Source organism: Choloepus didactylus, chromosome Y, assembly GCF_015220235.1.
Source record: "Choloepus didactylus isolate mChoDid1 chromosome Y, mChoDid1.pri, whole genome shotgun sequence".
Taxonomy (NCBI): domain Eukaryota; kingdom Metazoa; phylum Chordata; class Mammalia; order Pilosa; family Megalonychidae; genus Choloepus; species Choloepus didactylus.
The window spans coordinates 14,507,580-14,531,395 of NC_051335.1; the positions used below are offsets into that span (position 1 = coordinate 14,507,580).

The following is a 23,816-nucleotide window of genomic DNA, read 5'->3' on the forward strand; positions in this document are numbered from 1 at the left end:
CTAGTTCATGAAAGAGATTTCTAATATTTGTACAGTTAATCACAGACATTGCCCACCACAAGATTCACTGTTTTGAGGAGGCGGGGCAAGATGGCAGACTGGTGAGCTGTATGTTTTAGTTACTCCTCCAGGAAAGTAGGTAAAAAGCCAGGAACTGCGTGGACTGGACACCACAGAGCAATCTGTCTTTGGGCATACTTCATACAACACTCATGAAAACGTGGAACTGCTGAGATCAGCGAAATCTGTAAGTTTTTGCGGCCAGGGGACCCGCGCCCCTCCCTGCCAGGCTCAGTCCCGGGGGAGGAGGGGCTGTCAGCTCCAGGAAGGAGAAGGGAGAATTGCAGTGGCTGCTCTTACCGGAAACTCATTCTACTGATTCAAACTCCAACCATAGATAGACTGAGGCCAGACACCAGAGACTCTGAGAGCAGCCAGCCCAGCAGAGAGGAGACAGGCATAGAAAAAAAACAACACGAAAAACTCCAAAATAAAAGCAGAGGATTTTTGGAGTTCTGGTGAACACAGAAAGGGGAAGGGCGGAGATCAGGCCTTGAGGCGCATATGCAAATCCCGAAGCAAGGCTGATCTCTCTGCCCTGTGCACCTTTCCTTAATGGCCCTGGTTGCTTTGTCTATTAGCATTTCAATAACCCATTAGATCTCTGAGGAGGGCCGTTTTTTTTTTTTTTTTTTTAAATCCTTTTTGCTTTTTCTAAAACAATTACTCTAAGAAGCTCAATACAGAAAGCTTCAAAGAATTGAAATTTGGGCACGTCAAGTCAAGAGCAGAACTAAGAGAGCTCTGAGACAAAAGGCAATAATCCAGTGGCTGAGAAAATTCACTAAACAACACAACTTCCCAAGAAAAGGGGGGTGTCCGCTCACAGCCACCATCCTGGTGGACAGGAAACACTCCTGCCCATCGCCAGCCCCATAGCCCAGAGCTGCCACAGACAACCCAATGTGATGGAAGTGCTTCAAATAACAGGCACACACCACAAAACTGGGCGTGGACATTAGCCTTCCCTGCAACCTCAGCTGAATGTCCCAGAGCTGGGAAGGGGGAGCAGTGTGAATTAACAGAGCCCCATTCAGCCATCATTTGAGCAGACTGGGAGCCTCCCAACACAGCCCAGCAGCCCAGAACTGCCCTGGGGGGACGGCACTCACCTGCGACATAGCACAGTCATCCCTCAACAGAGGACCCGGGGTGCACAGCCTGGAAGAGGGGCCCACTTGCAAGTCTCAGGAGCCATACGCCAATACCAAAGACTTGTGGGTCAGTGGCAGAGACAAACTGTGGCAGGACTGAACTGAAGGATTAGACTATTGCAGTAGCTTTAAAACTCTAGGATCATCAGGGAGATTTGATTGTTAGGGCCACCCACCCTCCCCGACTGCCCAGAAACACGCCCCACATACAGGGCAGGCAACACCAACTACACACGCAAGCTTGGGACACCAATTGGGCCCCACAAGACTCACTCCCCCACTCACCAAAAAGGCTAAGCAGGGGAGATCTGGCTTGTGGAGAACAGGTGGCTCGTGGACGCCACCTGCTGGTTAGGTAGAGAAAGTGTACTCCACGAAGCTGTAGATCTGATAAATTAGAGATAAGGACTTCAACTGGTCTACAAACCCTAAAAGAACCCTATCAAGGTCAGCAAATGCCACGAGGCCAAAAACAACAGAAAATTATAAAGCATATGAAAAAACCAGACGATATGGATAACCCAAGCCCAAGCACCCAAATCAAAAGACCAGAAGAGACACACCTAGAGCAGCTACTCAAAGAACTAAAGATGAACAATGAGACCCTAGTACGGGATATGAAGGAAATCAAGAAGACCCTAGAAGAGCATAAAGAAGACATTGCAAGACTAAATAAAAAAATGGATGATCTTATGGAAATTAAAGAAACTGTTGACCAAATTAAAAAGATTCTGGACACTCATAGTACAAGACTAGAGGAAGTTGAACAACGAATCAGTGACCTGGAAGATGACAGAATGGAAAATGAAAGCATAAAAGAAAGAATGGGGAAAAAAATTGAAAAACTCGAAATGGACCTCAGGGATATGATAGATAATATGAAACGTCCGAATATAAGACTCATTGGTGTCCCAGAAGGGGAAGAAAAGGGTACAGGTCTAGGAAGAGTATTCAAAGAAATTGTTGGGGAAAACTTCCCAAATCTTCTAAACAACATAAATACACAAATCATAAATGCTCAGCGAACTCCAAATAGAATAAATCCAAAAAAACCCACTCCGAGACATATACTGATCACACTGTCAAACATAGAAGAGAAGGAGCAAGTTCTGAAAGCAGCAAGAGAAAAGCAATTCACCACATACAAAGGAAACAGCATAAGACTAAGTAGTGACTACTCAGCAGCCACCATGGAGGCGAGAAGGCAGTGGCACGATATATTTAAAATTCTGAGTGAGAGGAATTTCCAGCCAAGAATACTTTATCCAGCAAAGCTCTCCTTCAAATTTGAGGGAGAGCTCAAATTTTTCACAGACAAAGAAATGCTGAGAGAATTTGCTAACAAGAGACCTGCCCTACTGGAGATACTAAAGGGAGCTCTACAGACAGAGAAACAAAGACAGGACAGAGAGACTTGGAGAAAGGTTCAGTACTAAAGAGATTCGGTATGGGTACAATAAAGGATATTAATAGAGAGAGGGAAAAATATGGCAAACATAATCCAAAGGATAAGATGGCCGATTCAAGAAATGCCTTCACGGTTTTAACGTTGAATGTAAATGGATTAAACTCCCCAATTAAAAGATATAGATTCGCAGAATGGATCAAAAAAAATGAACCATCAATATGTTGCATACAAGAGACTCATCTTAGACACAGGGACACAAAGAAACTGAAAGTGAAAGGATGGAAAAAAATATTTCATGCAAGCTACAGCCAAAAGAAAGCAGGTGTAGCAATATTAATCTCAGATAAAATAGACTTCAAATGCAGGGATGTTTTGAGAGACAAAGAAGGCCACTACATACTAATAAAAGGGGCAATTCAGCAAGAAGAAATAACAATCGTAAATGTCTATGCACCCAATCAAGGTGCCACAAAATACATGAGAGAAACATTGGCAAAAATAAAGGAAGCAATTGATGTTTCCACAATAATTGTGGGAGACTTCAACACATCACTCTCTCCTATAGATAGATCAACCAGACAGAAGACCAATAAGGAAATTGAAAACCTAAACAATCTGATAAATGAATTAGATTTAACAGACATCTACAGGACATTACATCCCAAATCACCAGGATACACATACTTTTCTAGTGCTCACGGAACTTTCTCCAGAATAGATCATATGCTGGGACATAAAACAAGCCTCAATAAATTTAAAAAGATTGAAATTATTCAAAGCACATTCTCTGACCACAATGGAATACAATTAGAAGTCAATAACCATCAGAGACTTAGAAAATTCACAATACCTGGAGGTTAAACAACACACTCCTAAACAATCAGTGGGTTAAAGAAGAAATAGCAAGAGAAATTGCTAAATATATAGAGACGAATGAAAATGAGAACACAACATACCAAAACCTATGGGATGCAGCAAAAGCAGTGCTAAGGGGGAAATTTATAGCACTAAACGCATATATTAAAAAGGAAGAAAGAGCCAAAATCAAAGAACTAATGGATCAACTGAAGAAGCTAGAAAATGAACAGCAAACCAATCCTAAACCAAGTACAAGAAAAGAAATAACAAGGATTAAAGCAGAAATAAATGACATAGAGAACAAAAAAACAATAGAGAGGATAAATATCACCAAAAGTTGGTTCTTTGAGAAGATCAACAAGATTGACAAGCCCCTAGCTAGACTGACAAAATCAAAAAGAGAGAAGACCCATATAAACAAAATAATGAATGAAAAAGGTGACATAACTGCAGATCCTGAAGAAATTAAAAAAATTATAAGAGGATATTATGAACAACTGTATGGCAACAAACTGGATAATGTAGAAGAAATGGACAATTTCCTGGAAACATATGAACAACCTAGACTGACCAGAGAAGAAATAGAAGACCTCAACCAACCCATCACAAGCAAAGAGATCCAATCAGTCATCAAAAATCTTCCCACAAATAAATGCCCAGGGCCAGATGGCTTCACAGGGGAATTCTACCAAACTTTCCAGAAAGAACTGACACCAATCTTACTCAAACTCTTTCAAAACATTGAAAAAAATGGAACACTACCTAATTCATTTTATGAAGCTAACATCAATCTAATACCAAAACCAGGCAAAGATGCTACAAAAAAGGAAAACTACCGGCCAATCTCCCTAATGAATATAGATGCAAAAATCCTCAACAAAATACTTGCAAATCGAATCCAAAGACACATTAAAAAAATCATACACCATGACCAAGTGGGGTTCATTCCAGGCATGCAAGGATGGTTCAACATAAGAAAAACAATCAATGTATTACAACACATTAAAAACTCAAAAGGGAAAAATCAATTAATCATCTCAATAGATGCTGAAAAAGCATTTGACAAAATCCAACATCCGTTTTTGATAAAAACACTTCAAAAGGTAGGAATTGAAGGAAACTTCCTCAACATGATAAAGAGCATATATGAAAAACCCACAGCCAGCATAGTACTCAATGGTGAGAGACTGAAAGCCTTCCCTCTAAGATCAGGAACAAGACAAGGATGCCCGCTGTCACCAATGTTATTCAACATTGTGCTGGAAGTGCTAGCCAGGGCAATCCGGCAAGACAAAGAAATAAAAGGCATCCAAATTGGAAAAGAAGAAGTAAAACTGTCATTGTTTGCAGATGATATGATCTTATATCTAGAAAACCCTGAGAAATCAACGATACACCTACTAGAGCTAATAAACAAATTTAGCAAAGTAGCGGGATACAAGATTAATGCACATAAGTCAGTAATGTTTCTATATGCTAGAAATGAACAAACTGAAGAGACACTCAAGAAAAAGATACCATTTTCAATAGCAACTAAAAAAATCAAGTACCTAGGAATAAACTTAACCAAAGATGTAAAAGACCTATACAAAGAAAACTACATAACTCTACTAAAAGAAATAGAAGGGGACCTTAAAAGATGGAAAAATATTCCATGTTCATGGATAGGAAGGCTAAATGTCATTAAGATGTCAATTCTACCCAAACTCATCTACAGATTCAATGCAATCCCAATCAAAATTCCAACAACCTACTTTGCAGACTTGGAAAAGCTAGTTATCAAATTTATTTGGAAAGGGAAGATGCCTCGAATTGCTAAAGACACTTTAAAAAAGAAAAACGAAGTGGGAGGACTTACACTCCCTGACTTTGAAGCTTATTATAAAGCCACAGTTGCCAAAACAGCATGGTACTGGCACAAAGATAGACATATAGATCAATGGAATCGAATTGAGAATTCAGAGATAGACCCTCAGATCTATGGCCGACTGATCTTTGATAAGGCCCCCAAAGTCACCGAACTGAGCCATAATGGTCTTTTCAACAAATGGGGCTGGGAGAGTTGGATATCCATATCCAAAAGAATGAAAGAGGACCCCTACCTCACCCCCTACACAAAAATTAACTCAAAATGGACCAAAGATCTCAATATAAAAGAAAGTACCATTAAACTCCTAGAAGATAATGTAGGAAAACATCTTCAAGACCTTGTATTAGGCGGCCACTTCCTAGACTTTACACCCAAAGCACAAGCAACAAAAGAGAAAATAGATAAATGGGAACTCCTCAAGCTTAGAAGTTTCTGCACCTCAAAGGAATTTCTCAAAAAGGTAAAGAGGCAGCCAACTCAATGGGAAAAATTTTTGGAAACCATGTATCTGACAAAAGACTGATATCTTGCATATACAAAGAAATCCAGAACTCAATGACAATAGTACAGACAGCCCAATTATAAAATGGGCAAAAGATATGAAAAGACAGTTCTCTGAAGAGGAAATACAAATGGCCAAGAAACACATGAAAAAATGTTCAGCTTCACTAGCTATTAGAGAGATGCAAATTAAGACCACAATGAGATACCATCTAACACCGGTTAGAATGGCTGCCATTAAACAAACAGGAAACTACAAATGCTGGAGGGGATGTGGAGAAATTGGAACTCTTATTCATTGTTGGTGGGACTGTATAATGGTTCAGCCACTCTGGAAGTCAGTCTGGCAGTTCCTTAGAAAACTAGAGATAGAGCTACCATTCGATCCAGCGATTGCACTTCTCGGGATATACCCGGAAGATCGGAAAGCAGTGACACGAACAGATATCTGCACGCCAATGTTCATAGCAGCATTATTCACAATTGCCAAGAGATGGAAACAACCCAAATGTCCATCAACAGATGAGTGGATAAATAAAATGTGGTATATACACACGATGGAATACTACGCGGCAGTAAGAAGGAACGATCTGGTGAAACATATGACAACATGGATGAACCTTGAAGACATAATGCTGAGCGAAATAAGCCAGGCACAAAAAGAGAAATATTATATGCTACCACTAATGTGAACTTTGAAAAATGTAAAACAAATGGTTTATAATGTAGAATGTAGGGGAACTAGCAGTAGAGAGCAATTAAGGAAGGGGGAACAATAATCCAAGAAGAACAGATAAGCTATTTAACGTTCTGGGGATGCCCAGAAATGACTATGGTCTGTTAATTTCTGATGGATGTAGTAGGAACAAGTTCACTGAAATGTTGCTATAGTATGTAACTTTCTTGGGGTAAAGTAGGAACATGTTGGAAGTTAAGCAGTTATCTTAGGTTAGTTGTCTTTTTCTTACTCCCTTGCTATGGTCTCTTTGAAATGTTCTTTTATTGTATGTTTGTTTTCTTTTTAACTTTTTTTTTCATACAGTTGATTTGAAAAAAGAAGGGAAAGTTAAAAAAAAAAAAAAAAGAAAAAAGACAAACAAGGAAAAAAAAAAAAAACAAAAAAAAACGATGTAGTGCCCCCTTGAGGAGCCTGTGGAGAATGCAGGGGTATTCGCCTACCCCACCTCCATGGTTGCTAACATGACCACAGACATAGGGGACTGGTGGTTTGATGGGTTGAGCCCTCTACCATAAGTTTTACCCTTGGGAAGACGGTTGCTGCAAAGGAGAGGCTAGGCCTCCCTGTATTTGTGCCTAAGAGTCTCCTCCTGAATGCCTCTTTGTTGCTCAGATGTGGCCCTCTCTCTCTGGCTAAGCCAACTTGAAAGGTGAAATCACTGCCCTCCCCCCTACGTGGGATCAGACACCCAGGGAAGTGAATCTCCCTGGCAACGTGGAATATGACTCCCGGGGAGGAATGTAGACCCGGCATCGTGGGATGGAGAACATCTTCTTGACCAAAAGGGGGATGTGAAAGGAAATGAAATAAGCTTCAGTGGCAGAGAGATTCCAAAACGAGCCGAGAGATCACTCTGGTGGGCACTCTTACGCACACTTTAGACAACCTTTTTTAGGTTCTAAAGAATTGGGGTAGCTGGTGGTGGATACCTGAAACTATTAAACTACAACCCAGAACCCATGAATCTCGAAGACAGTTGTATAAAAATGTAGCTTATGAGGGGTGACAGTGGGATTGGGAATGCCATAAGGACCAAACTCCACTTTGTCTAGTTTATGGATCGATGTGTAGAAAAGTAGGGGAAGCAAACAAACAGACAAAGGTACCTAGTGTTCTTTTTTACTTCAATTGCTCTTTTTCACTCTAATTATTATTCTTGTTATTTTTGTGTGTGTGCTAATGAAGGTGTCAGGGATTGATTTAGGTGATGAATGTACAACTATGTAATGGTACTGTAAACAATCGAAAGTACAATTTGTTTTGTATGACTGCGTGGTATGTGAATATATCTCAATAAAATGATGATTAAAAAATATATATATATATATTTATAGTGAAATGTAATATATCTGTCACCCATATATAACTATAAAACAATAAGTATTTTTAAAAATTAAGATATCTGTTAGAGACCATTTTGTCTAATATTTTTGATATTAAATAATGTGAGGTGCCTTGGGTATGATAATCATTGCCAGAAAAAGTGAGTTTTAATTTTTTTTTTCCATAGAGTTGTGAAGTTAATACACAACATTCATTTAGAAAGATCCTGAGTTAGAATATCCAAAAATGTCATTGAAGAAACCAGTTGGTGAGAATGCATTTGGATGACCTGAACACATAGTTGTTGTGTCTCTAAATCCCAGACATACTTTATTAGGACAATCCAGCTGGTTTGCTATTTCTATCTCCTCATTATCAACACGCTTATGGTATGGCCTCTTCCCCTTCACTTCCAATGCCAGGAATTTTGCAGTGACACCATGTTAGCAAGGCAGAGACTGAGGGGGTGGGGAAAGCCAATGACAACTTCACACTGATGCAGGGGTAGGAAAACATGTTTTCTCAACATTTGGGTACCTGGTTAAGAGTAATGGTTGAAAGTTTTAATCTCTTTACTTGGAGAATTTGAAGAAATTATAAAATTTCATAGGTTTCTACACACGCTCTTAAGAAAAATCATGTTCATTCCATTCTACACTAGCAAATACATAAAATCTGTTTTTAAGTTTCAAAGCTCCAGAATTCTTTGTGTTTCTCTTCTTTCCCACCCATCTTGATATCATACAAACTTAAGAAAGTGAGAGGAAGAATTGTCCTACGGTCTTATTTCAAAGTTTACATGATCAAAAACAGCTCAATAACTGAATACCATGTAATGTTTATTATTGTGTGAGCAGCTTTATTAAATGGACTATGTAAATCCTCTTCTAATGTATCAGAACATAAAGAAAGTGGATATGAAAATCTTTGTGGTAATTGTTTGCAGTTCTGTTTCCAAATGGTAAAATGAAAAACAGATTAATGACTCCTTTGACAGTTTCCTAGGATTTCACATTTTGTGGGTTAGTTAAGCTCTTTGAAAGTTAGCTATGACTTGTAGAAATGTGGATTCTCAAATTTATATTGGTTATACAGATAAATGATCATTCACTGTGAAAAAAAAAAAAAGATTCACTGTTTTATACATTCTCATTTTTTAACCTCCTTCTGGTGACATACGTGACTCTAAGCTTCCCCTGTGCACCACATTCACACACCATTCAGCACTGTTAGTTACTCTCATAATAATGTGCTACCATCACCTCTGTCCATTTCCAAACACTTAAGTTCAACCTAGTTGAACATTCTGTTCATAATAAGCAACTGCTCCCCGTTCTTTAGCCTCATTCTGTATCCTGGTAACTTATGTTTCATGTCTATGAGTTTACACGTTATAATTAGTCCATATCAGTGTGATCATGCAATATTTGTCCTTATATGCCGACTTACTTTACTCAACATAGTAACCTCAAGGTTTCTTCATCAAGCTGTTTTTTAAGACAGTTTTGTTCACCCACCATACATTATGTCCTAAGTAAACAATCGATGGTTCCCTGTACAGTCATGTATTTACGTATTCACCACCATCACCACTCTCTAAGGACATCTCCATTTCTTCCACAAAGAAGGAGGAAGAGTCAAAGAAGGTAGAGAGACAAAAGAAAAAGAAAAAGAAATTGAAAGAAAAAAATGACAGCTAAAAAGTAACAAAAGGAAAGATAGAATTAAACTAAAGTAGAATAAAAGAGTGAGACAACATTACCAATGCCAAGAGTCCCATACCCCCCACCTTATGTCCCCCTCTGATAGGCATTTAGGTTTGGTATATTGCCTTTGTTACATTAAAGGAAGCATAGTACAATGTTTATGTTAGCTGTAGTCCCTAGTTTGCATTGATTGTATTTTTTCCCCAATGCCACCCTATTTTTAACACCTTGCAAGGTTTGCACATAGTCTTATCAAGCTTCCTTTGTATGTGATGGATTGCCTTTCTCTTGCCACTTTCAGGATTTTCTCTTTGTCTTTGACGTTTGATAATCTGATTTTTAAGTGTCTAGGCGTAGGCCTATTCAGATCTATTCTGTTTGGAGTATGCTGTGCTTCTTGGATCTGTAATTTTATGTCTTTCATAAGAGATGGGAAATTTTCATTGATTATTTCCTCTATTATTGCTTCTGTTCCTTTTCTCTTCTCTTATCCTTATGGGACACCAATGACATATACATTCCTGCATTTCATTTTGTCCTTAAATTCCCAGAGATATTGATCAAATTTTTCCATTCTTTTCCCTACCTGTTCTTTTGTGTGTAGGCTTTCTGGTGTCTTGTTCTCCAGTTCCTGAGTGTTTTCTTCTGCCTCTTGAAATCTGCTGTTGTATGTCTTCACTGTGTTTTTCATCTCTTGTGTTGTGCCTTTCACATCCATAGATTCTGCCAGTTGTTTTTCCAAACTTTAGATTTCTACCTTATGTTTGCCCAGTGTTTTCTTTATAGGCTTCATCTCTTTTGCCATATCTTCCTTGAAGTCATTGATTTGGCTTTTTTATTTGATTTAGCATATTTCTTTGAAAATCTTTAATAGATTATTTCATTAAAGGGAAAGAGTATCTCAACTGTATCTTGAATGAGGTGTAAGTTTGTTCCTATGGGCCATATCTTTGCTTTTCCTAGCATAGATTGTAGTTTTCTGTTGTCTAGACATCTGGTTTCCTTGGTTACCCCAATCAGATTTTCCTAGACCAGAACAGGTTCAGATCTCAGAATGGGGTTATATTCAGTTTCAAGTCTCCCTGTGGATGTGTCTTGGATATTGACAGACTTTCCTGTGAGTTCTCTAGCTGCTGTGCTTTCCCTAACATGCCCAGCAAGTGGCGCCTGTCAGCCTGTTGCTCCCACCTGGCATAAGAAGGTGTGGTCCCTTTAGTTTCTGTTTTGGCTGTTTTCCCCCAGGCTCTGGGGTCTGGTTCTTAAGGGAAGACTGGTAGTAAGAGCTGGGCCTCACTGCCTTCCTCTCAGGAAGATAGACTCCCTAGGGAGTTATCATCTGCATTTGAGTAGCTCCTCTGTCTCTCTGACTCTGTTATCTCCTCCCCTGTCTGGGTCAGAGCGCTGCAGACTGAAAATGGCTGAGGCTTTCTCCACTGAGCCCCTCAGGTTGAGAGATAAGAAGGGACAGAAAGCCCCATTTCAGAGCCAGTCCACAGCCCCCTAGTTTTGCCTGTTGACCAGAGAGTACCTGGTCTTCTGGGCTCCCCCACCTGGACAGAGGAGTCCTCCAGTTTTTTAAGGTCAGTCATCACTAAAAGCCTCTGTCTGCTTGTTAGGGGTTTGTAGCTTGTATTCAGCAGTGCACTTTGTTAATTAAAACCCCAGTTGGAGCTGGGCTGGGCTATATTCACCTGCTCAAAGAGTGCTGCTTTCTACCACAGTGAGGTTTGCAGCTCAGCCTGCTGTGGGGGGAGGGGGAGCAGTTCTGTATTTTTTACTTACAGATTTTATGCTGCAATCTTAGGTATTCCTCCCATTCCAGGTTGGTGTATGATGTGTGGACCATCACAGTTGTTCCCCAGCAGTAATTCCAAATTATTTACTAGTTGTTCCTGGCTGTTTATTAGTTGTTCCAGGGGGAGTAACTAAATTCCACTCCTCTTTATGCTGCCATCTTGCCCCCTCCCTCATAATATTGCATTTTAATGGAATAATTCAGTTTGGCAACATTTAGAGAAATGACTGATAGAACTGATTTATCTACTGCATATTGTTTTAACACCCCTTTCGTCTCATCTTGCTGGCTTAGCACATTGATTTTCATGACCTGTCTCCATTACTAATTGTTTTTTTTTTTTTTTGTATTTTTCTGTTGTGTTTCCTGCTGTACTACTTCAGTTGTATTTAAAAATAAGATACCAATAATAAGGACCTGTTGGTAAGTTGTGGGTCTGCAGAGTAACCTTCCTGTAAAACACACGTGTGCATACTGTATGTTTCTAATTCATTTTGTGAAGGGCATGGCACCTAACAGAAACAACGCAGCCACACAGAACTGGAACAGATCAGTATAACTTGTGGTTTTCCCAGGGTTTCTTTGTCCCTTTACGAGGCATGCACCCCATCCTGATATCCTACCAGATTTAAAAAATCATACAAATCTTTGGTATTCCTCCAGTCTATTATATTTGGGGGTTATCCCACAATTCCAGAAGAATTGAGGGGAAAAATCCATGTACTTTTTAAATGGACTATTTATAGACACTGATGGGCTCCCCTGGTTCTTAAACCACATCCAGCATGAATGAGATCACTCCTTATTCAGGGCACAAGAAGCCAGAGTCAGTGTCCCTGAACAGTATGTCTATGTCTTTTACCCAGTTTTGTGGGAAAGCCATTTCTCTGCTTGTATTTTGTTTGTATCTACAACTGTGATGTGTGAAGACCTAAAATAGGTGTTTCTGTGTATCTCTATTCAATTCAAGGGTTAGCACATTGTGAAAATTCATCTCAAGTACACGTTGCTTCAAGAAAAGCATAGTGGAGGGTTCTAGAGTGAGCCATGGGTCCAAATCTTCATTCAACCAATTACTAGTTTTATGAATTTGGGCAGGTTAGTTAATGTTGTGAGACGTAAATGAGTTAAGTAATGTAGAGCCCCATCCCAATGCCCCTCACGCAGTAAGTGCTCAATAAATGGTAGTTAATATTCCTAATACTTTGTCACATATTCGTACGGCATCCCATCCCAGGAGTAAACAAAGCCAAAGACTTGGGGGCTGAAAAAACAGAGTGGTTTTCTTGGAGGAAGGGAATGCATATTCCCATGCCAAGCATGGGAGTTAGACTTTTGAGTTACTTAATTGAACCAAACTTAACCCTCAAGTTGGTCTTGGGAGGCAACTGAGGCTCAAAAAGGTTCAAACCCATTATAGAATCTAGGTTTGTATGACTTTGAAGTCTGTACTCTTTCCTTCACCCCGTGCTCTGGTTCTCTCATCTTAAGTTTGTTTTACACCAAGGTGATGTGTGGGTGGACTCTTCTGCAACATCCATTTTGGCCAAAGCATCAGATGTTGAAACTTAATTCTGACAAATGTGTGCCTTTGTCACAGGGACAATAGAGAGGGCATGCCTCTCTCAGCACAGAGCCACTGAACCATCAGAAACTGCTTCAGTTTCATTCCCACAGGAGAGTGGGTGGCTTCCTTTATAGATATAAAGGGTTGTGCTTTGTTTTTTCTGGCTTCATTTGTGGAGGTCAGTGCACTGTGTCTGAATTTTTCTTTGTAGTGAATTGGGAGCCCAGATGGGGCACCGTAGAAGCAGACTGTCGGCAGCTGTTGAGTGCTGAGAGGCCAAACGTAAGGTGGCCTGGTCTGCTGAGGCAGTCCTGAGTATGAGGAGCCAGTGTGGTGAGCCTCCTCCCAGAGCCTCTAGCTGAGGTAAAGCTTAGATTCAAAAGCAAAAAGATTAAATGCAGGCATGAGTGGGTGTAAACAGAAGTGCCAAGAGTCAAGAAGAGTTGAGGATTAAGAAGGTAACATATTACGGAGCAAAGGCTCTGGAGACAGACTGCGTGTAAAATGTAGGCAGACAGCTTAATCACTTTGTCTTAAGTCAGGTTCACTGGAAGCAGAGCCCAAGAAGGGGCTTCTTAGGTAAAGTGATTTATTGAGGAAGTGCTTTTAGGAGAATACTATAGGAGAGTGGGAGAGACGTGTTATTTCAGGAAAGTTCAGTCTCAGCCTGATCCCATATGAATTGTACCACAAAAATTGTTCAGCCCGGGAGTTAGTTCCTGGAAGGTGGGGTGTAACCTTCCAGCAATCTCCAGGTGAGGTGACTCCCATAAGCTAAGGTTAATCTTCCTGAGATGTTAGCAGTTGCAGGAATGGGTGCAGAGGCCTGGTGGGAAAAGAGATCTAGGTAGGGTACCAACAAGCCTGATACATACTATGAGCTTTCGATTCCTCATTTGTTAAGCAGAAATGGTAGCTTTTTGGGACTGAAACTAGGAAGTTCCTGGGTGATTACAGTGAATAATGTTTTCCAAAGATTTGTTTTTATTCATTGGTATATGCTTGAGACCTGGGCTATCAGACAGTTAACTCAAAAGCAACGAATTGGCAGGATCCATGCCTTGAAAGTTCAGAGCAGTGTGTATTAGTTTACTATTGCTGCTGTAACAACCACAAGCTTAGTGACTTAAAACAACACATATTTGTTTTCTAGGTTCTGTAGGTCAGCAGTTCTGTAGATCAGAATTTTTGTTTTGTAGGTCAGAAGTCTGTCATGGTTCTCACTGGGCTAAAATGAAGATGTCAGTAGGGCTGCATTCCTTTCTGGAAGTTCAAGGGGAGAATCTGTTGCCTTGCATTCTCCAGCTTCTAGAGGCTGTCTGAATTCTTTGGCTCATGGCCCCCTTCCATCTTCAGAGCCAGCAACAGTGGGTCAAGGCTTTCTCACATGGCATTATTCTGACTCTTCTGCCTCCCTCTAACTCTTATAAGGACCTTGTGATAACATTGGTCCACCTGGATAATCCAGGAAAATCTCCTCATCTCAAAATCCTTAATTTAATCACACTGCAAAGTCCTTTTGCCATGTAAGATAACTTATTCCTGAGTTCAAGAGATCAGGATGCAGACATCTTTGGGGGGGGGGGCATTATTCTATCTGCTATACAGGGGTTGGCAAACTTTTTCTGTAAAGGGTCAGGCAGTAAGTACTTTTAGCTTTTTGGGCCATAGAGTCTCTTTGACATCTACTCCATGCTGCTGTTGTAGCATGGAATCAGCTTTAGATAGTACGTACATGAATGTGTTGGGCTGCATTCTAATAAAACTTGATTTATGGACACTGAAATTTGAATCTCATGTAATTTTCCATGCTATGACATTTCTTCTTTTGATTCCCCCCAACCATTTACAAATATAACAATCAGTCTTACCTTGCAGGCTGTACAAAAACATGTGGCAGGCCAGATTTGGCCCCAGGGGCTGTATTGGCTTAGGATATTTTTGTCCCAGCTGATATAAGATTTTGAGAAAGAATCTTCAAATGTTTGGAACAATTTCTTCACCATGCTTGGCTGGTTGTCATACATACTGCAAACCTCAGCCTTGCAGTCTGTACTACTTTCTATCTGATGTTTGTTTCCCATAAGGACTACCCTCCTTTTAATTTTTCATGGAGATTGCTGAAGGTAAAATGATGATGGTTGGTCTTGAAATCTTGTTTCTGAATGGATGGTAAGTTTTTGGAAAGACAGGCACAGTGAGAAGAATAGTCTAGATTATGTGAGTTAATTGGAGAAAGTAATCTGCATATTGACATTTCTGTTTTTCCCCATTAAACCAGAGGCACTCAGAATCTTCTTAACATTTTATTGGAGCTGGTTAAATTGGTGAGCAAAAAGAGGTGGGTGAGAAAGAAATGTGTAGCATAATAAAATATTAAATTATATTTGGGAGCACCTAGCCGGGGTTAGTTTGGCATCTCACAATATATTATGACTACCTCAGATTTATTGAAAGTAATTTTCTCTTTAAAATACAACACTTTTTCTTGCTATAATATTTATGCCTCTTGTTGAATGATAGTTGACTGTGAAACATTCTTTTTTTCTTTCTCTCTTGTATCTTTTGTTAGGTTAAGGGGAAGAGGACCCTGGGAGAAAATATTGCCGATAATGGAGGTCTGCGGGAAGCTTTTCGGGTAGGCACTGTTACATTTGCTGTGATTTTAAAACTTAAGCTCTGAAACACCGAATGGGTGTACCTCAATTTACACCACAGACATGTTCTTGAGGAGCTGGATATTATGGAATTTCTGTAAAGAGAATTGTATTTCCCATCGAGTCTCATGTAATTGGAGCTGCATTTCTTTCCTTTTTCTTTCTGGGGTGTAAAGTCACCCTAAAGCATGATATTCAATGTCCAGAACCATGTATTTAAAGGATGGTTTTCAGAAAATACAGTCATAATAATATCACAGCACGTTACAAAAATCTCCCTGGGGCTAAGGTCATATGAGATTTCCTTGAGTATAGCTCTCTCTATGGACCTCCTTATAATTCTCTCTTAAAATATTGAACTTAAATTGTGGCCACAGGGTAGTGGTTTTCATATTCTGGGTCAGGTAAGAGTCCACAATTGTGTTTTCATCATCCAATGGTCTGTGGTTAAACAAAAAACAGAAGGATAATGCGGAAAGACTTTCATAAGGCTAAATGCTTTCAATTTAAAGAGCTGGCTATTTTTCTGAGGTTATGTCCTCCCTATATTCTAGTTAAAATGTAGTTTATAAGATGATGGTGAGAGAAAATGGTTGTTTTTCCCTTTACTTGGCAAAATGAAGAATTAGAAATATGTTACTTCTGAAATTTATTGCCATAGGCTTTGCCATTCATTGTGTTAGATTTGTCTGTACCCTGGTAGGAATTGAAAGAAATGCTTCTTTTTAGAGTTATTTAACATCTGCATACTTTGGTCCAGTGATTTTGATGTCTGTTAGATGTAAGATCTTTTTGCAGGTGAACCTGTCTCACTGTTAAATAAGATGACATTGACTTGCATTTCCATGTGTTTGTTTCCTTACAGGAAAACTTGACTCACTACATTTTGCACATGGTAGAGACATTTTCAGTATTTCTTCTTTGGATGAGAAAAGAGAAAAATAGTCATTGCTGAGAATCATCTCTTCTGCTTCTCTGACTAGGCTTACAGGAAATGGATAAGTGACAAAAGGCAGGGAGTGGAGGAGCCTCTCCTACCAGGCATCTCATTCACCAACAACCAGCTCTTCTTCCTGAGTTATGCTCATGTGAGTAGACCAAGAAAAGGACAGTGAAGATGAAATTTGGGACTTTGGCTTGTTCCCTTAATCAGAGGTTTGGAACAAAGATTTAATGGGATAACTTGGATTCTAGCCAAAATCTTACCTTGCTGACTATTTTCAGGACGCATTTCATCTTGTTAGTATTCTATGGAACATAATTAATGAACTGAATCAAAGTTTATTGGTATTTTTTTACCAAGTGGGTTACCGATCCTAAGGCAACTCACTTGGTACATCTTCAGGATATCTTGACTTCTTAATGTGTTTGATACCATTTGCTCTAATGACTGGCTCTTTGGTTTTCATGGCTCTGCTCTTTCCTGATTTCTTCTCTTCCTTTGCGTCATCTGTGGACTTATCTTTATCCCACTATTCTCAACCTTTGGAGGACCCTGTGTAGAATAACACAATCTCATTCCCTATTCTAGGTTCCATGTAATTATGTTGTTTAAATAAACTGACCATACAGGTTAAATTAGATAGTGTGCTGCAGAAGATTTAAATTTTGTACCAAATAAACATCTCTTAAATAACAGTTAAAACTCAGGAATAGATGTGACTGCTGTAAGAGCTTACAATCTAGGAACCTTTACAATAAGCCTTATTGAGCATTCTGTACTCCTGCATCGTTGATTGCCCAATCTCTGCCCACATTCTATCCCCTGATAACCTATGCTCTCAAATTCAATTCTTAGCATTTGCTCATTATAGTTAGTTTATATTAGTGAGGCCTTACAATATTTGTCCTTTCGTTTCTGGCTTATTTCACTCAATATAATATTCTCAAGGTTCATTCACCTAGTTTTATGCCTCATAACTTCATTCCTTCTTGCAGTCACTCAATATTCCATTGTATGTATACAACACAATGTGCGCTTCCATTCATCAGTCGATGTACCCTTAGGCCATCTCCATCCATAGCAAATCATAAATACTGCTGCCATAAACACCAGTGTGCAAATGCCTACTCGTTTCCCTGCTTTTAGTTCTTCGAAGTATATACCAAATAATGGGATTGTTGGATCATATAGCACCCCTATACTTAGCCTCCTGTGAAACCACCACACTGCCCTCCAGAGGGGCTCCAGAGGGGCTACACCATTCTACCTCCCTACCAACAGTGAATAGGTATATCTTTCTCTATACATCTTCTTCAGCACTTGCATCTTTCTGTTCATTTTTTAAACACTTTGACTCACACGCCATACAATCCATCTTAAGTGAACTATCAGTAGCTTCTAGTGTAATCACATGGTTACGCATTCACCACCACAGTCTATAGGAGAACATGTCCATTTCTTCCGCAAAGAAGGAAGAAGAGGAAAAAAATAAAAGGATAAAGAATAAAAAAATTAAAAAGGAAAAACAACAACAAGAAAAATCCCATACCCCTCTCTTATATCCCCTTCTATTGACATTTAACTTTGGTATATTGCCTTTGTTACAATTAATAGAAGAATATTACAGTGTTACTGTTAAGTATAGACCCTAGTTTGCATTGATTGTATTTTTTCCCATATACCATCCCATTTTCAACACCTTGTAATGTTGACATTCACTTGTTCTCCCCCATGTAAAAACTTTCTATTTCTACATTTATTCACCATCATTGTCCACTCTAGGCTTTGCTAAGTTATGCAATCTCATTTTTATCCTCTCTCTTTCTTTCTGGTGTCATACATGCCTCTAGCCTTCCTCTTTCAACCATACTCACACTCTGTTCATTATACTTACAATATTGAGCTACCATCACATAGAATTGTGCTATCCATTTCTGGATCTTTACAGTCAATCCTGTTGAACATTCTGTACTCTTTCAGCATCAAACGCCCAATCTCTACCCTCTTTCTACCTCCTGATAACCTGTGTTCTTAACTCTGACTCTCAGAGTTTGCTCATTAATACTTAGTTCATGTGAGTGAGACCATACAGTCTTTGTCCTTTTGTTTCTGGCTAATTTCTCTCAACATAATATCCTCAGGGTTCATCCACATGGCTGCATGCACCGTGACTTTGTTCTGTCATCTTGCTGCATAATTTTGCATCATATGTATATATGACAGTTTGTTTATCCACTCATCCGTTGATGGACATTTGGTGGGCTGTTTCCATCTCTTGACAATTGTGAATAATGCCACTATAAACATCAGTATACAAATGTCCGTTTGTGTCTTAGCCTTCAGTTCCTCCAAGTATGTATCTAGTAATGGGGTTGCTGGGTCATACAGAAATTCTATACTTAGCTTCCTGAGTGTTCTTGTTTGCTAAAGCTGCTGAAATGCAATAGACCAGAAACATAATGGCTTTTACAATGGGGGTTTATTAGGTTACAAATTTACAGTTCTAAGGCCATAAAAGTGTCCAAACAAAGGCATCAACAACTGGATACCTTCCCTGAAGAAAGGCTGATGGTGTCCAGAACACCTCTGTTAGCTGAGAAGGCACATGGCTGATGTCTGCTGGTCCTTTGCTCCCTGGTTGCATTGCTTTCAGCTTCTGATTCCAGTGGCTTTCTCTTTAAGCATCTGTGAGTTCTCAGTTATCTTCTCCAGGGCAAACTCTGGGCTTCATCTCTTAGTTTAGCATCTCCAAACATCCTTCTGTCTGCATCTCCAAGTGTCTGGGTCTTTGTCAACTCTGAGCTCTCTCTCTCTCCATGAGCTCTCTTAAGGACTCGAGTAAACTAATTAAGACCCACCTTAGATTGGCGAGGTCACATCTTCAAAGAAATCTAATCAAAATGTCCCACCCACGATTAGGTGGGCCACATCTCCATGGAAACAACCTAATGAAATAATCCCACCCACAAAAAGTCTGCACCCAGAAGATTGGGGTAAAAGAGCATGCCTTTTCTGGGATACATAACAGTTTCAAAACACCAAATTGCCTTCCAGAGCAGTTGCACCATTCTGCATTCCCACCAACAGTGAATAAGTGTACCTCTTTCTCCGCATCTTCTCTAGCACTTGTAGTTTTCTTTTCTTTCTTTTTTTTTTTTTTTTTGATAATGGCCTTTCTGGTAGGTATGAGATGATATCTCGTTGTTTTGATTTGCATTTCCCTAATAGCTACTGAAGTTGAGCATCTTTTCATATGTTTTTGAACCATTTGTATTCCCTCTTTGGAAAAGTGTCTGTCCATGTCTTTTGTCCATTTTTAAATTGGGTTGTTTGTCTTTTTATCATTGAGTTATAGAATCTCCTTATATATCCTTGATATTAAACCCTTATTTCCAAGCAAGAGCTGTAAAGATAAAGCTATAAAATTACGCATCCTCTAAGACCATGTCAATTACTAATATAAGAAATGGTAAATGCAGTAGGACTCAAGAAGGATCCTGAGAGACTCCCATATAAAAAAAAAATTTTTTACGCTTATATGAACCCTCCAGAGAATGAAAGAATGTGCACAGGCCCTTATGTAGCATCCTGAATTGTTCTTAAGCCTCTTAAAACTTCTGCCAGGTTTTTAATGCTTTCTCCAGGAAGTGATATGTCACTTCTGCTTGCATTTCATTGGTCACAGCAAGTCATATACCCACACCTAGCATCAGGGGAGATGGGGAAGTACAGTTCTAGAGTGAGGCGAGCAAAATACTAACTTCCCCTGACCATACTCGGTAATGTAAGGTTGATACATTTTATTGATTTGAATGAATATGGGTAAATTTGATTATTTCAAGTATTAAATTAATTTGAATGAATACACTGTTGATTCCTGGGCACATAGCCTATCCTCCGTTGATTTAAAGTACCTCTCTGGAAAGCTTCCTAATTCACTTAAATTGCAGAATCATTCACAGTGGTAAAACCTTCAACCCTGGGAATTACAACAATAGGTGTTCCTGCTGATAATGGTTTTATCTGATCTACTACAATTGTTTGTCATCCATTGATTCTAAAATTATTCCTCAGTATAATTTGGAGCAGTTAAGACAATAGAAAATGTGTAATTGGAATAGACATGTACTTATTGGGATGTTTTTCTCTTCCAGGTGAGATGTAATTCCTACAGACAAGAAGCTGCCCGAGAACAAGTCCATATTGGTGCTCACAGCCCTCCTCAGTTTAGGTAAATGGGCAAAGGGGCAACACCAGTTTTCAACTCTGCATCTCCCCACTTCCACTCCCACCCAGCCATCCCAGTGCTCTACCAAATAGGTAGTCTGAACAAAAACCCATATCATGAACAGTATGATTGCCATTTTGCAGACCAAAAAATCTGGCAGAACAGAAGCTGAGCATCTTTTCTTTAGTTAGTAGTAAGGTAGTTTAGTCAGCTTTCTCTCAAATAAATTTCTGCTGGTGGGCACTTGTACACACCTCCAGTATAGTGCTTTATCAAGAGACCTATGAGGTTGTACAAGACTCCAAAGATAAGTTGGAATCCAAATCCTAGCTTTAAGTATTAAATCCCATTTATTATCTTCCAAGTTTTGAAAGGCAGCACTCCATGGGTGTCATATATGGCACTTCTCAGTAAACCAGAATATTTGCTTTATCCAACTGCCTACTTTTTTGTCTGGGCTAAGTAACAGTGCTTGTTGTGTTAGAAATGGGTAAGATTTTATGTGTTGTCTTAGAAATGGATGTGATTTTATGTACTTTGCTTGAAAACACCTAGAGCTTTGTGTTGAAGAAAATCGTTATTTAACACCTCTTGTTCTTTCACATGTCAACCAACAAACATGACTAAATGCCCTCTTTCCAAATAGCTCTGAACACAAGGGAAGATCCATGGTGATATTTAGCAATTATAACTCATGTACAGTCAAAAGTTCCTCTGCATTTTAGCTTTTAGTTTGACTTGTATTTAGAAACTATTGCTTGTATGTGAAAGGGAGAGGATTATGAATTACAATCTTATTTCATTGTCAAAATGTATAAAATGTTTAGTAAAAATAAAATTGAAATTAATATTACTTACCCTGGGCCAGATTGTATAGTGTGAGAGAAATTGTCTATAGTAGGGGACAGAGAATTAAAATGAGAAATGCAACAAACCATAATAATTTACATTTATTCATTCTTTGCTTAGAACATATTATATCTGGATATCTTTGTATTTAATGTTTAAATGAATCCATTAGCATATTGCAGGAAAATCATCTAGAATTTCTCCTATATTTAAAAATCTTATTCCTAAAACCTTGCTTTAGAAATCCTTCAGAAATTGGATATAAATTACCCACTAGCATAAAAATCTAATCACTGTGTTGGAAGTTCTCCCCCACTGGGCTCAGCTGTCAAGAAGGCTGATGGTCTCTAATGTACTAAAATGTGCTCCACTGACAAATGGTGCAGATGAAACCACACAGTAGATTAATTACTCAATAGATAAGTTTTTAGAAACTAATTTCCTTTTACTAACTAGTTGCCTGTAATGTTGGATTTTAGCTGATAATTTGTAGAGTATGTGTACTAATTATCAGCTAAATTCTATCTTTAACACTTGTCTGGGGTGAATCATTCACACTATGAAACATGTACCCCTACCCATACATCCCAGCTAAAACACAAGATGTTATGAGGAGTTTTGGGATACAGGACATTACATTTATTCAAATGCCCGTAGGTAACAAAGTCATTAGGGAGGAAATGGTGACAGAGAATGCTGAGTCTTTAGTCAACTCTTTGAATGTGCAGTTGAGTAGGAAATAGATGAGGTGCAGGTTTTTTTAATTTTATTTCATTTTTGCCTGGCTTCTTACTGATGTCTGCAGTAACTATAGGTTTTGAGTGCAGTGGAAACCACACAATGGAAATATCACTTCCCAAAGGCAGTTAAAAGCAAAGTGCCGAGTAGGAATCTGAGATCTTTATTGCGGTCAGGGAACTTGCAAGAATACCAGGTTTTGAGGCTAACTCCTCTTAAAGAATTACTCATCTCTAAGAACTAGGCACCATTCATTAGTTGATTGCTACATGAACCAAATGCTAGGTAAATATGACCTTCCAAACATAATAGGAATTTAGAGAAAGTGTTTTTGATAGATTGAATGAGTTCTTTAAAATTAATTGGAGGTGCAACAATATGGATGAATCCTACAGACATAATGTTGAGTGAAAGAAGTCAGGAACAAAAAAGTCCCTACTGTGTGATTCCATTTAGATGAAATTCAGAAGCAAGCAAAACTAATCTGTGATGATAGAGGTCAGAATAATTGTTATCCTTGGGGGTACTGTTGGTTGGGGACACAAAAGAGCCTTCTGGGTGCTGGAAACATCATGTGTCTTAATCTGAGTGTGGTAACATGAGCATAGATACATGAAAAATTAAGATTTGTGCACTTTACTATATGTGAGTTATAACCGCCATAAAAACTTAAATTAAGAAATAGTTAGAAAAGCTAAGTATTGGTGACTGTATGGTTTTATAGGAATTTGATGATGGAGGAAGACTAACGGGAGCAGTTGCCTGGCATGAAGTCCCTCTCAGCTCTGTTAATTTCTTTGGAAACTTACTTAACCATTTTGGGCTTCAGTTGTCTCCCTCGTAAACAGAGTAAATGAATGCCAACATCCCTTTTAGCAATAAACTGCTACAATTCTAACCAGAACCTGCTGATGTGTAAGAATTAAATGACCTGTATTTTAACATATCTTTTGTAGAGTTAACGGTGCCGTTAGCAACTTTGAAGAATTCCAGAAAGCTTTTAACTGTCCACCCAATGCCACGATGAACAGAGGTACGGACTCCTGCCGACTCTGGTAGCTGTGCCTCTGGCTTATGCCATCCTGAGAGAGCTGTACATGTCATCAGATGCCACACGAAGCACTCATCTCCCACTGCTTTAGACCTATATTGCCCTGAGAGCGTTTATATTTAATGCATTTTCATTATTTGTGTAGGCGACCTGCTTGAACCTAAACAGTATCTGTTCAAAGTTCTAGAGCTTAAAAAATGGAACACAAGAAACAAATCCAAGTATGTTTCTTTAGAAAACCAAACTAACAAAAATAAATCCCTAGTTTACTTTTGTTAGAATGCTATCTGCTGAATTGTTGTTGTTGATTTCAGTGTGTTAGCCACAGCTAAATGGTACATACCATTAATTCACAACTGCAGGGAGCCT

General features: G+C 39.0%; 1 protein-coding gene across 1 annotated transcript in view; it reads left to right on the forward strand.

Annotated features, from left to right (window-relative positions):
• The window catches only part of LOC119524022 (phosphate-regulating neutral endopeptidase PHEX-like), a 165,041-nt gene extending 141,586 nt beyond the window's left edge, over positions 1 to 23,455 (forward strand). Inside the window, 4 exon segments of the mRNA XM_037822706.1 lie at positions 15,554 to 15,619; positions 16,622 to 16,726; positions 20,736 to 20,812; positions 23,353 to 23,455. Of these exon segments, the coding sequence (XP_037678634.1) occupies positions 15,554 to 15,619; positions 16,622 to 16,726; positions 20,736 to 20,812; positions 23,353 to 23,455 (351 nt within the window).
• Positions 23,456 to 23,816: the final 361 nt, after the last annotated feature.